We start from the raw sequence: 17,168 nt of genomic DNA, 5'->3' as shown, positions 1-17,168 counted from the left end.
CCACAGCCCTGGGTTCAAGTCCAAGCTCCGCCTCAGCCCAGCAGTGAGTCCAGGAGAAGCCAGCTGACCCGCCAGGCCCCGGCTCTCCCCAGGGCCTCCTTGCAGGACCGCTGTGGGGAAACAGGCGCACAGACCACATCCAGGGAGGTTGGAGGGACAGCTGGCCACCAGGGACCTGCCCTTGCTTGCTGGCGCCCACACAGAGCGTGGGCTTCCTGGCTGTGGTTCCACGTTCTCGAGGCACAATGAGAAGTGCCGTGCACGGAAGATGAGAAACTGAGAGTGGAAAGAAGCACTGAAGTAAAACGGCAGCTTCCCGCAAGTTGAGGGGCTTCCCTGGGGTCTGAAGAACAAGGCAGGCGAAGCCCATAAGAGTCCCGGCTGGGCTGGGGAGGAGCCCCCACCAGCGAGTAAGAGCCGGTCCTACTCACCAGGGCCATCGCTGAGAGGAAAACCCCACTGACCACACTGCTTCATGCACTCGAGCATCAGAGACGCAGGGAGGCTGTGGGGGTCTCACGGGAGGAGGCCAGGTCCCCATGTGCCCTGCAGGTGGGGTTGCTCCCTCCCAGTCACCAGGAGGACATGGCTGCTCTGCTGGACAACAGACATGAGGAACAGAGAAGGGTTTGGAAAACGAGCGTGTCTTCACACTGAGGCCCTGGGAAAGCTGGGGGACAGGTGGACAAAGGGGGAGGCTCCAGAACTCTGCTCGGCACTGCTGACCCTGTGACTCCGCTGTGCCCGACACAACACAGCTGCACGTTGAGAAGAGACGCACACCACCACCCTCACTGGGAACGACACTTTCTGGACTCCCCCCTCCCTCCCGCTATTGGATGTGAGACTCACTGGATTCCACGGTCATCTGCAGCAGGCTGTCCATCACGCTGGGCAGCAGCCCCCGGCTGGACAGCTTCAGGTGGCTCAGCACCACTGGCACTGCCTGCAGCTGCAGGAACAGGCTCTTCCCCTCGTCCGCCTGCAGGTCCAGACATAGCGAGTCAAATGCCTGTGCCAGGAAGTCAGCTGGAAGACAGGGCATCAGACAATGACCGCATCGTTAGCCCAGCAGGTCACAGACATGGCAGGAAGGGAACCCCAATTCGGCCGCAATCACAAGAGAAAAGGAGAAACCAAAGGATCAGATGAGACGGGCTGAATTCAGACACTGCCCTTCACTCAGCTGTCAGGACTGAAATGGGAGGAGATGGTACATTACGACAGGGTAAACTTCACTCAGAAATTCCCTGTTTAACACTGAAATTACAATGAACACCACTCCTTCTTTATATCAAGGAAAACAGTCAATATTCAGCAGTCTGATCATGACTACTGCCTGCCGCCACCTGTGAGCAGCATCACTGCCGCCACCTCGACAGATGCTTCTGAGACGAAGTTTCTTGCTACTGCTGCTCCCATCGACCTGTTTCAAAATGTAACTTTTATAAAAACGAGGGTTTCTGCCTCCAGATCAAGACCAAATGGGAGCCACTCCCAGAGATCAGGAGACCAACCTGGTTGGGTTGCCTGTGATACCTCCATCAGGAGGAATGGCTGGGGGGCCTGACCATCCTGACCGCAGGATGGACCTGAGGTCAGATAATATGCAGATAGTGCACGAAGAGTTAACACAAAGTGTCAAACCCACACCAGATTCATGTCTATGCAGACGCTCGTGAAGAACAGAAGTCCTTGATTTCTGCCCTGACACTCCAGCGATAACCCTTCCCTGACCTGGGCACTCACCGTTACTTACAAACTCTGTACTTACATCCTGTTATGTTTCACAGTGGATGAGGTTTTACTGACACCATGTTACAGCAAGGTCCACATTTCACAGATTCTGCTTTGCTTACGTGAATAGTATCTCTTTCCTCGCTCATTATTGTTCCTTATTACCGATGATCAGAATAGTTAACACTCTAGTCATGAGCTCTGTGGGGTCTTGTTCATCAGGGCGCCATCCCCATGACCTGAGCACCCCTCGAAGGCCAGTCTCCTGACACCACCTCCCTGGGAGTAGGGTCCCCAAGTGAACTGTCAGAGGGACAAACATTCAGACCGTAGCACATGGCAGCAGCACTTCTCTCTGCCAGTGCCCCTGACTGTCTGACCTGCAGGGACCATCCCCAAGTCACCAGTTTTCACTATTTGTTTCCATGTCCATTCCCACGTGTTTGAGGCCAGTGCCAGGGACAGCGTGTCCAATACTGGACTGCACAGAGTTGGGGAGGAGGCACCGAATCCTTCCTGCTTACCTCTTCTTCCCATTCGTATTACCAGCAACGAACATCACTGTGTCTCTGATGATGTGACCATGTATGTTGATACATGGTGAACTCTGGTCTGGGCTTCTCACACACATCTCAGACAGCCACTACCCCTTCTGATACAACTCTGGGGACCATAACCACAAGGAAGAAGAGAACAAAGACAGACGCACTGTCTGGTAGGCGGGCGCTCTCTGTCGCTAGCTACTGAGCTCTGCTGTTATGAGGAAAAGCAGTCAAGAGGCCATGGGAGGCAGATTAACATACATGTGTTCAACTAAACTCTATTCACAGAAATAAGTGCTGGGCCTCATTGGCCCTCGGGCTCCGGCCCACCAAGCGTTGTCCCAGTGGATCTGTAAAGGCGCACTCTTCATGCTGTGTAGGTTCTGTGAGGCAGGTGGCAGCAAAGGCTGCTGTGGACACAGGATCCAGGCGCATCAGTAAAGGCCCTGGAGGGCAACAAGCCAACCCACCATTGACCTTCTCAACTTCATTCTAGGAGATACTGGGCCCCCAGCACGAAACAGCACACTAGTCCGTTCTGAAAAAGTAAAATGTGTAACTATGTAAGAACTGCTTCACTGTGGACAATCTGAAGGCTTACCTTGAGTGACTGTTTTGAGGACAATTAAAGTGGACACGAATCTCAGGGGCAAGCTGGTGCTCTTGAAGAAGGCAGCTGTCCTTGGTCGACTCTCCACTGAGTGCTCTAAGGCTGCGTCCTGAACACCCTTCGTCACCACTCCTCTGAATATGTCTTCACCCAACCTCCTCAGTGTGGTTGTCATGGTCGAGTGCTGTTAAAAATATGAACTCTTGCAGTACACTTATCCATGGTCAGGAAATAGATATTTTAAATACTACAATCAAATATATGAACTAAAAATAAGCTAACTAAAAAAAATTCAATGGAGCTGAAAATACAGAGGATTGAAAAGCAGAATACAAGAAACCCACTCTGCAGACACACAGAGATGAAAAGGGAATGGACAAAGAACACACACCAGGCTGACAAGTGACCGAGAGGCTGGAGCAGTTCTCAGCCTCAAAGAGGCTTCAGAGCAGGCAGTTATGAGGGAAAGGAGGGGCACCACGTAGTGATGGAGGGTGAGGTCTCCAGGAAGACACGACAACACCTCAGGTATGTGATCACCTGCAGATATAACACCCACCGCACGATCTGTCAAAAATACCTGGTAAGCTGGACTTCGTTAAAATCAAAACCTCCTGCTCTGTGAAAGCACTGTCAAGAGAATAAGAGGACAAGCCAGAGACGGGGGAGAAAACATGTGTAAAAGACATATCTGAAAGACTGTTACCCAAATACCGATAGAGTTCTAGAGACTCAGCAGTAAGAGAACACAGCCCAATTAAAAAAGCACAGATGACCCGGACACCGCAGCCAAGACGACACACAGATGCCAGGCAGACACAAGAAGTAGCACCGCACATGTCATCAGGGTGAAACCCCTGTGGAGTAACACCCCACACGACGGGGAGGGCTGACGCCCCAAACCCCGACACCACCAAATGCTGGTCAGCCCGTGGGGGCAACAGGTACCCTCAGCACTGCTGGGGGACCAGAGAGGGCAGCCTCTTGAAAGACAGGCTTCAGCTTCTTAAACAACAAAGCATCCTCTTAGCCAATAACCACGCTCCCTGATATTTCAGCTCCTGAAGGAGCCGAAAACTTACATCCACACAAAAACCTGCCTGTGGATGTGACAGCAACTCTACTCAGAGCTGCCAAATCTTGGAAGCAAACAACATGTCTGTCAGTAGGTGATGGATAAACAGTGGTCTCCAGACAGTAGAACAGTATCCAGAGCTGAAAAGAGCTATTAGGCCATGGAAAGGCACGCAGGAGCCTTAATACATATGATGATGTGGGAGAAGCCCATGTTAAAAGGGCACGCACTGTGTCACCCCAGCTCCGTGACATTCTGGAAAAGGCAGGACTACCCAGGCAGTAAATGGACCAGGTGCAGTGGGGGAGAACAGGCACAGCACAGAGGATTTTTAAGACAAATTATTTTTTTTGTATCAAATTTTAATTTTTTTGCATCAAATTTTATATCAAACTATATGGTGTGATAGTGTAACAATGGTTAAAGGCTCCAATACATTTGTCAAAACCCACAGAACACACACCACCAAGATGTTGGTGGATGACGGCACATCCACGCAGGACGTTGACTGTGAAGAAGATTCTGTCTGGCAGGGATGCTGATGGGGGGGGGGGGTGCAGGTGTAGGGCAGGGTACCTGGGAAATCTCCCCGCTCAGTGCTGCTCTAAAACTTGATGTCTACATATGAGAAGAGCAACGTGAGGCTCTGGAGGGAGACGGGACTGTTCTGTCACCTGACCGAGGCCCTGACGGTGACATTGTACCTGTTCTGCACTGCGTCACCCTCGGGAGATGGACACAACGTATCTATTATTTCTTATGACCACAGAGAATCTATAATTTCCTCAAAATAAAAAGCTGAATTAATGTACTTGTACTTTGACAACTATTAAAACTAAATTATTAAAAACCCATCAGTAAGTGTTTAGCAATTCGCGGGTGAGAACAATACTTCTCAGCAGAAAGCCGTGCAGCTGGCAGCCCCACCCCAAAGCACACGGAGCAGCCGAGTCCACGTTGGAGACAGGGCAGCATGAACTGTCTCAGGAAGAATGAGAAGACTATTCAGGAAGGAAGACAAAGTCTCACTCAGTACTGAGTCTAGCCTTTGATGGCTGAAAGCGAGAATTCAGCCAACCTTTCTCAGAAACCATCACACAAACAATAAAGTCACAGTGACTTTGAAAAGACTTGATCATTTTATGTAACTTTCTTTTGTTACAAGCTTACAACCAATACATTCAGATGATATTAAGTGTGTGGGTGCACATGTTCACATGCTCCCCCACACACATGCTCAAGCACTTGTTTACCATGATGGCAAAATATTTAGGATTTCCTCAGGAAAGGTATTTTCCTAAACCTCAGCCATCCGGCTACATAACCATCAGCCCTGCAAGGAGCAGCTTAAGCCCCCTCATCCTAAGGGCTGAGGGGCCAAGAGGAAACTACCCCAGCAAGGCTTCGTTTCTTCCCCATTTTCAACTGAATGAAACCTGTGTCAGGATGTACCAATTCTAACTGGGGAAATAAAAATTTTACAAACCTACTATAATTCACAGCACAAACAGGTACACACACACCTCACATTTGGATTAAACAACCCTATGTGAGCTGGTAACACACACCCTTCATTTACATGACGCTGGAGTAACTCTCCCTCTTTGATTAGCTTATCCTAACAATCATAGTACCATTTAGCTAGTGTGTGTTTATTGATATAAGCACAAAAAATCAATTTCTATTACCTTCAAGAATATGAGAAACCATAAATTAAATAACAGGGCAGGGGGAAGCATTAGTTTCAATAATAACCTAACACAGTGAAACTCATTATACAATTCTGAAGCTCACAAACAATGACCCACTGCACTGAGAAAGAGGAAAGAGAAGGAGAAAGAAGAGTAAGTGGTGAACGACACAAGGGAGGCAGGAAAAGTCCTGTAACGTGAAGAGAATGCACAGGGAAGCCTGAGACAGAGCAAGAGCGGGAGCCACGCCATACTGAACACAGCTTTCCCTGCAGATTGACTGATTCACAGTTACCTGAGTCCCGGCATCGAGCTGCCTTAGAGACCAGTAGATAAACCTCACGTAAGGCTCGTGAAGCCTGGCATTCACAAAGGGCAACCACTGCAGCTGCTCTGTCATCAGAGGCAAAAGCTAAAGATGAAATGATGGAAAATATGAACACACAGTTTTCAGACATTTGAAATTAATTATCAGTTTTCCAAAAATTATTTTTCCAAGAGAAGAGAAGAGAAGAGTTCTCAAAACAATCTCTACTTTAAAATTAAATGCAATACAATAAGGAAACACACATTTGAGATATTACATATATATTTCCTTGACCCACCAATAGCACACCTAAGATTTTAAGATTAATCTACACAACCACACATCTGAATCTTTTGTTGTTCTTCAGGTGCTAAGTTGTGTCTGACTCTTTGTGATCCCATGGATTACAGCATAAACTTACAGTACATGTATAACCATTAACTGATAATGACATCTTTATTGCCATAGCATAGTCTGAGGTGATAAAACCAGGTTTCAAAAGTGTAATAAGAGCCCATTTATATAAAATACCTCTGTACTGAATTTGTATTGGGAGAGATAAGATGTTTTTAAAAAGTATTAACAGTGAGATTTCAGTAACTGGAAAGATAGTCACTTTCCTCTTTATATGTCTTTCATAAACATTTTAATGTTAATTTGTAAAAATAATTTACAAATAATTTTAAATAAATAAATAAATAAATTTTAAATAAATAAAATAATTTTAAAAAAAGATAAATATGAACGTTGACTCAACAGTATGTTATTTTGTTGAAAGTCTAAGACCACAGAGATATACTCTAAGCCTCTGAGGAAATAATCCCACTTCTGCTATAACAGCTTAAGAAAATTACCTAAAATAAAACCTTCCAAAAGCTCTCACACAAAAATACTGTTACACTGATTTGAAAAAAATGGAAGTGACTTAATGGCCTAACAAAGGGAAACAGCTAGGTCAAGTGGATAGCTTACTCAGTGGACTAGAGATGATGAACAGAAAATATTAACTAACGATAAAAATTTAATAAAAGCAAGGATGTAAAATCATATGTAACTGGACCACAGACAGGATAATAAAGACACACCAGACCTCTGACAGCAGCTCTGGGACACCCTCCCCATGCATCAACCACCTCTATTCCGCGACCCCAACCCCTGATACCCTCTCTCTGACTTCTGAGACCCAGCTCCTCCACCTCTCTGCTCACTTTCAGGGCCCCCTACTGGCTGGTCCTCAGTCACCTGGTCCCGGAGTACTGGAGCCTCAACTCAGCATCAGCCAATCAGGACTCACGCCTCCCGCATCCACACCCAGTTCAGAAGTCTCTGCAGAGCTCCATCCCCGTGGCAACGCCCACCAGACACAAGCCCGATAGTTTCCAGCTCCGTTGCCTAAAACTATCCAGCCAGAGGACAGAGGTGCAAACCCAGATCTTGTGGGTTTCCTACCTGGAGTGAATGCTGCCAACATGCATCCCAGTGCAAAATCAAGAGCTGGGAGCCAACCCTGAGACCCCGCAAAAGTACAGGATTCATCACCAAGTCCTACCAAGTCCCAAGTACGCAAAGTTGCATACTTCTGTACTGGCTTCCCCAATGGCTTACCGAGTAAAGAATCTGCCTGCAATGCAGGAGACAGAGGAGACCAGGGTTCAATTCCTAGGTTGGGAAGTTCCTCTGGAGCAGGAAATGGCAACCCACTCCAGTGTTCTTGCCTGGAAAATCCCTTGGATGGAGGAGCCTAGTGGGCTGCAGTCCAAAGAGTCGCAAAGAATCTGACATGACTGAACAATTAATATTTCACTTCAAAGGTGTGCATCCAGAACAAGTTAATAAATAATCCTTATTCGAAGATGACAAGAACCTGGTGCTCCCTTGGGCTGTGGCTGGAGGTCTAGTTCCCTGGTCAGCTAGCTGTTAGCAGGTGGTCACCCCAGCCTGGTTATGACTCTCCTCCTTCCTTCTCCGCCTTCACGGCTGAGGGTGAGTGAGCCTCTGACCTACTCTACAGTAGCCTCTTGTGTCTGAAGTGATCTGTGGGTTAATCACCTGGGTTAATCACCACTTTAACCAAAGCTCCAACACTTGGGCCACCTGATGCAAAGAGCCGACTCATTAGAAAAGACCATGATGCTGGGAAACATGGAAGGCAGGAGGAGAGGGGGACAACAGAAGACGACATGGTTGGATGACATCACCAACTCAGTGGACATGAGTTTGAACAAGTGCTGGGAGATGGTGATGGACAGGGAAGCCTGGTGTGCTGCAGTCCATGGGGTTGCAAAGAGTTGGACACAACTGAGTGACTGAACAACAAGTGGGCTGATCTCCACTTGGAGGTCAGTGGATAAGTAACTTTAATTTACTTTGGCAAAGTGATGTAACATCCACGGGCTCCAGGGCTTAGGGTATCAATATCTCCAGGGCCATTATCCTGCCCAGCACAAAAGGCCTTCAGAAGAAACTTTTTAGGTAAGGATGGAAACTGGAAATAATTTCCTAAAATGAAACCATGTCCTGTATGTAAAAATTCTTTAAGTCAAACAACCAACCTCAGATATCCACTCTTCAGAGTTTTTAATGTATTTCTTGTAGAATGCAACAGTCAACCTCTAGTGACAATTTATACTGACTGGAAATCATGAGTATCATATCCAAATTAATGTTTGTAATTTAAGAAAATGGTCATTTGTCTTTGATAATGAGAAGCCTCTTGAAAATACTGTTTGTTCTTTCATGACAAAAGGCAAAATAAAATTATTTTAGTGAGATGTGAATCCTAAAAAGATGCATTATCAGGAATTGTTCATATCACTGATTACCTGCCTAACTCTATAATTATTTCGCCATTTTCTGGAGTAGGTTTTTAATTCCTGGTCTTCTTTTAAAAGGAAATTCCCATCATGTTATAAAAATACACATAGGAATTCATGTGGATTAAGTCTAAAATGAGTCTTTTTACAACTGACTGTTGGTATGATCAACTTTCTATCAAAAATACTTTCAATATTTTTTGTCCTGCAAAATATACCACAGGCTTCCTTTTTTCATTCTCCATGTCTCTACTGAGTCATATTATTTTTCAAATTAAAAACAAACCTTTACACACTTCTCCTGAATATCAGTTCTCTGAGAAGCAAATATGGGTAGTGGCTTTTCACCATCCATTCCAGATTCTTCATTTTTCAATTTGCTAAGGTGCTGATCTGAAATCCAGTCCATGAAGACAGTTAAAAGTTCATAAACTTGTCCATTAAGTGATACCTATAAGCAAAAAATTAAAGCAAGCATTTATTTCAATTCATAGCTTGCTAAAACTTCAAAGGCAAGTTTTACATTTGTTAAGTGATTATGGAATAATTTATCTAAACTGCTTCCGTAAAACACGCATTGGATTGCAAAGCTTCTCCAAATGGAAGAAATTCCGAATCAAATCTCTCCAGTTAACATCAGACACATGTTAAATGCTGGCTTACAGAAGAGGGGAAACCCACCACAATAAGGACATTGAAAGAACTGTACCTTATTACCAAGAGAGAGAATTTTCATTAAAATTCTTTATCCAAGTTTGATAATAAAGAAAAGCAAAATTGGCCTTAATTCAAGGGCATGAACCACCATACCTAAGATTTTAACAAATTTAAAGGTTTTATTATTATTTTTTTTTTAAATTTAAAGGTTTTAAAAGCTAAATAATTTCCACCATGGAACTTTTTATCTTCCTCTCCCAAAAGCTGTTTTTCTTTATGTTGTACCATTCTATAAAACGGATATGAAAAATTTTCCTGGAAACCCTGTTCTTTGAGAGTCTACACAAATGGGAAGAAAATAAGAACCAAATGCCATAAAAAACCAGTATAAATTCAACTCAACTGACTTCTACGTTCCTTCAAACCACTTTTAATCATTTTAAGTCGACATTTATCACACGTGTGACTTAAACAGGGAACTATGCCAGATTTAACTTTAGACAGAGAAGTACAAGAGCAAAGTAATAAAAAAGGCATAGTTCAGCAGACAGCAATCCACAAAAACAGAAAGAGATGAAGGAAAACAAAGTTACATTATTCTGAACAAGAGTAATCTTTAACTTTTTCAATTTTCTTCAAATAGGAACTTTTGATGAAAACTACAATCATCTTGAGTACCTGAGTATGACTCTCCAATTTTTCTACTTTAATGTTTTTAATTAAAATTTTTTTTCACAACTAGCATCCTATTTAATAAAACATGGAAACTATGTAGCAGGAAAAAGGGGTGGGGGAGTAAAATAGGACCTCTTCCAACCACTAAGCCCTCTGCACACAGCCTGTCTGTGGCAGATAGAGGGTTTGGGGCACCAGGAGGCAGCAACAGGTTGGGTCAGCCCTTTTGGGAGTGGAGTGTGGGGTCCAGGCAAGTCTGCAGTGAGATATCACTACCACCCACTGGAAAGATGAAAATAAAAAGGATTGGAAACATCAAATATGGACGAAGCTATGGTGCAATAGAACAGGCTGCCAGCAATGGTACAAATAACATGACCACTCTGGAAAACTGGCGGCCACCCCAGCAGTTAAACCTACATGTACCTTATGACGCAGAAATTCCAGTCTTGGCTTTACTTCCAAGAGGGATGGGAACACATTTCCACAAAGAGCCCTGTACACTGATATTCTTAGCAGCTGAATATTTTGCTCTGTTTTTACAAACAAAAGCATATCTGAAATATGATACTTCTCTACAAAGAAATTATTATGGTGAATACTTCCGTAACAAAAAGAATGTTTGATAAACTGAAAAAAAAAAAAAGAACAAAGAGAAAAATGTCCTGGCTTTGCAGTAGAGAAATTTTCAACCATACCTTACAAGGTTTTGAAGCTGGTACTTTTTCCTGCTTTAAACTTTTTGCTTCATGAGTGGCCTGGGGATTGCCTTTCAGTCTCTGTATTGTCATGAACTCGTACTTCCTCTGTGACAGCATGTATCCATGAATTAAAGAAAAATGGTATCAGAAGTGAGACCAAGGCAGTCATTTCAGATTTCACTTGTGTCTCAAGAGCAGAGCAGGTTCCTTACCTGTAAATTGTCTAAGCGAGCTTGAACTCTTTTGGCCTGAACCTCCAACTTCCTGTTTTCTTCACTCACTTCATTCAACTAAAACAGGAGAATAGACATTTCAATAGAAACCTCAAGCTGATTTCCTACTGAAGTTTTCCCAGGATACATCTTATCTGGGCTACCACCAGGCAACACGACACACAGAAGTAGCACCCACAATTAAAGATCACAGCAAAAACTACCACTGGGCCCTAAAACATCAAGAGTTTCTAGAAAGTTTACTTCATTCTATGAAAAATGTGCAAGTCTCCTAACATCTTAAATGAAGACATTTTAACAGGGAACGTCCTTTTTCTGAATTTTCTACTGAACTATAATGTACATACGAGAAAATGCACAAACTATGTAACAGTGTAGTGAATTACTGGGACTGGAGTTAATGTCTGTGTAACTCAGAAAAAGTGCCTTCTTCACCATAGTGGGTCTCCTACCCTGCATACAACACAGCCTTACACTTCTTTCCATCCTCTTTAATTGCTTTTTATTTTTTTATCCTCTTTAATTGCTTTTTATTTTTTTTATCCTCTTTAGTTGCTTTCTAAATCATGTTTTGCACATTTTGTGTGTTCTGTGCATGTATGATCTCTTAGGTTTACTCCTGCACAGCCAACGCTTCTTGACGCTACTATCCATAGCATCTTTCAATAAACACTATCTGGTTACTGTTGATATGCAGAAATACACTTGCTTTTTAAAAAAATTTATTTAAATTTATCTTTTTAATCGAAGGATAAATGCTTTACAGAATTGTGTTGGTTTCTGCCAAACATCAACATGAATCAGCCATACGTATACATACGTCCCCACTTTTACTGAACCCATATCTTAAGAGTCTCCTGAATTTGTTTAATTCTAGTAACTTATCTGTATGCTCGTCTGGACACTGACTACATCTGTGCATAATCATGTCATCAGAGGATAATTCTCAGTTCTTCCTTCCCAATCCTGACTGCTCCTTGCTACACAGACCAGGACGTCAGTTCAAAGTTCCCCAGAATCAGGAACAGCGAGCACCTTCCTTGTTCTGATCTCAGAGGGAAAAGATTTCAGTAACTTACGTTAAGTGTGAGTGTTGTCGGGACTGTTTCTTTTTGTAGATACTCTATGAAAATTAAGTTCTCTTCTATTCCTAGTTATTGTCTTGAGTTGGTGCTGAATTTTAAATCAAAGAATTATGATTCTTCTCCTTTTATCAGATGATGTGTTAATTTTCAAATGATAAATGACTCCTGTATTCCTCAGATAAATCCACTCAATGACATTATACTTTTTAGGTAGCTCTAGATTCAACTTGTTGATATTCAAATTTTTGCATCTATACTCATCTGGAGACTGGCAGCATTTTTCTTGTCGTGCTGACAGGTTTAGATTCAAGGTTCTGCCTGGCCTCCTATGACAGCAAAGAGAGCCTTTCTCTTTTAGGTTAATCAGGTCTGTGATATTTCCTCCAGGAGTCTTACTGCTCTTTCTTTGAAGGTAAGGTGCCTTATTTGTCTCTGATTTTATCTTTGACTAAAGTTTTCACATCTTAAAACAGCGTACCAGTATGGTGTTCCTCAACATTTATCCTCCTTAGGGTTAACAGAATTTCTTAAAACCTGTGGGCTCATAGGCGTCACCAACTTGTGGATATTATCCTTTCACATTCTGCCTCTCTATCTCACCAAGTACTTTCGGAACTCCCATGTTAACTTTTTCACTACGTTCTCTGCGCCTCTCAGGCGAAGTGTCCAACCATTTACCATGCATATAAACAGGCTCCACCCCTTAGCAACGCACACATCCACCCCAGTCACTACAAGTCACCAAACACATGCTGAACGATCAGGATCATAGTCACCTGAGAGCCAGGTACGGGCAACAACGCACCTATGCTAGCAATCAGAAACGTTTCTCGAGAGAGCGAGACAAGATTGCAATGGGAGAACACAGTCTCTCCAAGGATGAGAGGGCTCCAGACAAAGTGGGTCAAGGTCACACTCTCACTGCGGGAGGGCAGATAGTTCAGAAAAGACAAAGAATCAGAGCCAGCAAGAACTGGGGGACCTGGTTATCACTGCCATGGAGAAAGGTTATAACAAGTGGGGACTACAGAAATCAGAGAGACAGAGAAGAACACACAGCTGGCCAAGAGTTCCAGGTGCAAACGCTTCAGAGTCCACATTCAGCCCCCTGCTGGAATCCATAAAGTTCCCCACCCAGGGACTCAGCTGCTAAAATGCTGAGGTTCACCTGTTTGTGCTCATCCATGCTTCCCTCCCCACAAACACACCATCACTCTCCTGTCCCTCTCCACAAAGCCCTTCACTTCCATATATTTCAAGCAAAACTGGCAAAGGGGAGCAAAAAAAAAAAAAATACAACTAGCAAGAACCTGGTGCAACCTGAGTATGATTGAGCACTGAGCTGACTCACAGCTCTGCATATCCGACACAGTGACCCACATAGTGCAGTGCAATGTGACACAGTGGGTGTGAGCTCGCCACAGCCCTCCACACACAGTGCAGTGCAGTGTGATGCGGTGGGCGTGAGCTCGCTGCAGCTCTGCATATATAACAGTGCAGTGCAGTGTGATGCGGTGGGCGTGAGCTCGCCGCAGCTCTGCATATATAACAGTGCACAGCAGTGTGATGTGGTGGGCGTGAGCTCGCCGCAGCTCTGCATATATAACAGTGCAGTGCAGTGTGATGTGGTGGGCGTGAGCTCGCCGCAGCTCTGCATATATAACAGTGCAGTGCAGTGTGATGCGGTGGGTGTGAGCTCGCCGCAGCTCTGCATATATAACAGTGCACAGCAGTGTGACGCGGTGGGTGTGAGCTCGCCGCAGCTCTGCATATATAACAGTGCAGTGCAGTGTGATGTGGTGGGTGTGAGCTCGCCGCAGCTCTGCATATATAACAGTGCACAGCAGTGTGATGTGGTGGGCGTGAGCTCGCCGCAGCTCTGCATATATAACAGTGCACAGCAGTGTGATGTGGTGGGTGTGAGCTCGCCGCAGCTCTGCATATATAACAGTGCAGTGCAGTGTGATGTGGTGGGCGTGAGCTCGCCGCAGCTCTGCATATATAACAGTGCACAGCAGTGTGATGTGGTGGGCGTGAGCTCGCCGCAGCTCTGCATATATAACAGTGCACAGCAGTGTGATGTGGTGGGTGTGAGCTCGCCGCAGCTCTGCATATATAACAGTGCAGTGCAGTGTGATGTGGTGGGTGTGAGCTCGCCGCAGCTCTGCATATATAACAGTGCACAGCAGTGTGATGTGGTGGGTGTGAGCTCGCCGCAGCTCTGCATATATAACAGTGCACAGCAGTGTGATGTGGTGGGTGTGAGCTCGCCGCAGCTCTGCATATATAACAGTGCAGTGCAGTGTGATGTGGTGGGCGTGAGCTCGCCGCAGCTCTGCATATATAACAGTGCACAGCAGTGTGACGCGGTGGGTGTGAGCTCGCCGCAGCTCTGCATATATAACAGTGCAGTGCAGTGTGATGTGGTGGGTGTGAGCTCGCCGCAGCTCTGCATATATAACAGTGCACAGCAGTGTGATGTGGTGGGTGTGAGCTCGCCGCAGCTCTGCATATATAACAGTGCAGTGCAGTGTGATGTGGTGGGCGTGAGCTCGCCGCAGCTCTGCATATATAACAGTGCACAGCAGTGTGATGTGGTGGGTGTGAGCTCGCCGCAGCTCTGCATATATAACAGTGCAGTGCAGTGTGATGCGGTGGGTGTGAGCTCGCCGCAGCTCTGCATATATAACAGTGCAGTGCAGTGTGATGCAGTGGGCGTGAGCTCGCCGCAGCTCTGCATATATAACAGTGCACAGCAGTGTGACGCGGTGGGTGTGAGCTCGCCGCAGCTCTGCATATATAACAGTGCAGTGCAGTGTGATGTGGTGGGTGTGAGCTCGCCGCAGCTCTGCATATATAACAGTGCACAGCAGTGTGATGTGGTGGGCGTGAGCTCGCCGCAGCTCTGCATATATAACAGTGCACAGCAGTGTGATGTGGTGGGCGTGAGCTCGCCGCAGCTCTGCATATATAACAGTGCAGTGCAGTGTGATGTGGTGGGTGTGAGCTCGCCGCAGCTCTGCATATATAACAGTGCACAGCAGTGTGATGTGGTGGGTGTGAGCTCGCCGCAGCTCTGCATATGTAACAGTGCACAGCAGTGTGATGTGGTGGGCGTGAGCTCGCCCCAGCTCTGCATATATAACAGTGCAGTGCAGTGTGACGCGGTGGGTGTGAGCTCGCCGCAGCTCTGCATATATAACAGTGCAGTGCAGTGTGATGCGGTGGGTGTGAGCTCGCCGCAGCTCTGCATATATAACAGTGCACAGCAGTGTGATGTGGTGGGTGTGAGCTCGCCGCAGCTCTGCATATATAACAGTGCACGGCAGTGTGATGTGGTGGGCGTGAGCTCGCCGCAGCTCTGCATATATAACAGTGCAGTGCAGTGTGACGCGGTGGGTGTGAGCTCGCCGCAGCTCTGCATATATAACAGTGCAGTGCAGTGTGATGCGGTGGGTGTGAGCTCGCCGCAGCTCTGCATATATAACAGTGCACAGCAGTGTGATGTGGTGGGTGTGAGCTCGCCGCAGCTCTGCATATATAACAGTGCACGGCAGTGTGATGTGGTGGGCGTGAGCTCGCCGCAGCTCTGCATATATAACAGTGCAGTGCAGTGTGACGCGGTGGGTGTGAGCTCGCCGCAGCTCTGCATATATAACAGTGCACAGCAGTGTGATGCGGTGGGCGTGAGCTCGCCGCAGCTCTGCATTTAACAGTGCACAGCAGTGTGATGTGGTGGGTGTGAGCTCGCCGCAGCTCTGCATATATAACAGTGCACAGCAGTGTGATGTGGTGGGCGTGAGCTCGCCGCAGCTCTGCATATATAACAGTGCACAGCAGTGTGACGCGGTGGGTGTGAGCTCGCCGCAGCTCTGCATATATAACAGTGCAGTGCAGTGTGATGTGGTGGGCGTGAGCTCGCCGCAGCTCTGCATATATAACAGTGCACAGCAGTGTGACGCGGTGGGCGTGAGCTCGCCGCAGCTCTGCATATATAACAGTGCACAGCAGTGTGATGCGGTGGGCGTGAGCTCGCCGCAGCTCTGCATATATAACAGTGCACAGCAGTGTGATGTGGTGGGCGTGAGCTCGCCGCAGCTCTGCATATATAACAGTGCACAGCAGTGTGATGTGGTGGGCGTGAGCTCGCCCCAGCTCTGCATATATAACAGTGCAGTGCAGTGTGACGCGGTGGGTGTGAGCTCGCCGCAGCTCTGCATATATAACAGTGCAGTGCAGTGTGATGCGGTGGGTGTGAGCTCGCCGCAGCTCTGCATATATAACAGTGCACAGCAGTGTGATGTGGTGGGTGTGAGCTCGCCGCAGCTCTGCATATATAACAGTGCACGGCAGTGTGATGTGGTGGGCGTGAGCTCGCCGCAGCTCTGCATATATAACAGTGCAGTGCAGTGTGACGCGGTGGGTGTGAGCTCGCCGCAGCTCTGCATATATAACAGTGCAGTGCAGTGTGATGTGGTGGGCGTGAGCTCGCCGCAGCTCTGCATATATAACAGTGCACAGCAGTGTGATGTGGTGGGCGTGAGCTCGCCGCAGCTCTGCATATATAACAGTGCACGGCAGTGTGATGTGGTGGGCGTGAGCTCGCCGCAGCTCTGCATATATAACAGTGCAGTGCAGTGTGACGCGGTGGGTGTGAGCTCGCCGCAGCTCTGCATATATAACAGTGCACAGCAGTGTGACGCGGTGGGTGTGAGCTCGCCGCAGCTCTGCATATATAACAGTGCAGTGCAGTGTGATGTGGTGGGTGTGAGCTCGCCGCAGCTCTGCATATATAACAGTGCACAGCAGTGTGATGTGGTGGGCGTGAGCTCGCCGCAGCTCTGCATATATAACAGTGCACAGCAGTGTGATGTGGTGGGTGTGAGCTCGCCGCAGCTCTGCATATATAACAGTGCACAGCAGTGTGATGTGGTGGGTGTGAGCTCGCCGCAGCTCTGCATATATAACAGTGCACAGCAGTGTGATGTGGTGGGTGTGAGCTCGCCGCAGCTCTGCATATATAACAGTGCACAGCAGTGTGA

At 46.6% G+C, this 17,168-nt stretch overlaps 1 protein-coding gene across 6 annotated transcripts in view; it reads right to left on the bottom strand.

The window, feature by feature from the left end:
• CCDC138 (coiled-coil domain containing 138) overlaps positions 1–17,168 on the bottom strand; it is a 33,772-nt gene that overhangs the window by 6,404 nt on the left and 10,200 nt on the right. For 2 of the 6 annotated variants that reach the window (XM_061155361.1, XM_061155365.1), the window contains 6 exons: positions 11,021–11,098; positions 10,806–10,913; positions 9,062–9,226; positions 5,951–6,067; positions 2,881–3,073; positions 853–1,029 (listed from right to left, as the gene is read on the bottom strand). In XM_061155361.1, coding sequence (XP_061011344.1) covers positions 853–1,029; positions 2,881–3,073; positions 5,951–6,067; positions 9,062–9,226; positions 10,806–10,913; positions 11,021–11,098 — 838 coding nt within the window. Of the gene's footprint in view, positions 1–852; positions 1,030–2,880; positions 3,074–5,950; positions 6,068–7,567; positions 7,747–9,061; positions 9,227–10,805; positions 10,914–11,020; positions 11,099–17,168 lie in introns of those variants that run through there. The other 4 variants (XM_061155362.1, XR_009694748.1, XM_061155363.1 and 1 more) reach the window with 4 other exon arrangements.

This window comes from Dama dama, chromosome 11 (assembly GCF_033118175.1).
Source record: "Dama dama isolate Ldn47 chromosome 11, ASM3311817v1, whole genome shotgun sequence".
Classification (NCBI taxonomy): domain Eukaryota; kingdom Metazoa; phylum Chordata; class Mammalia; order Artiodactyla; family Cervidae; genus Dama; species Dama dama.
The sequence above is the reverse complement of the archived record's forward strand: the minus strand, read 5'-3'. Positions and strand labels throughout refer to the sequence as shown.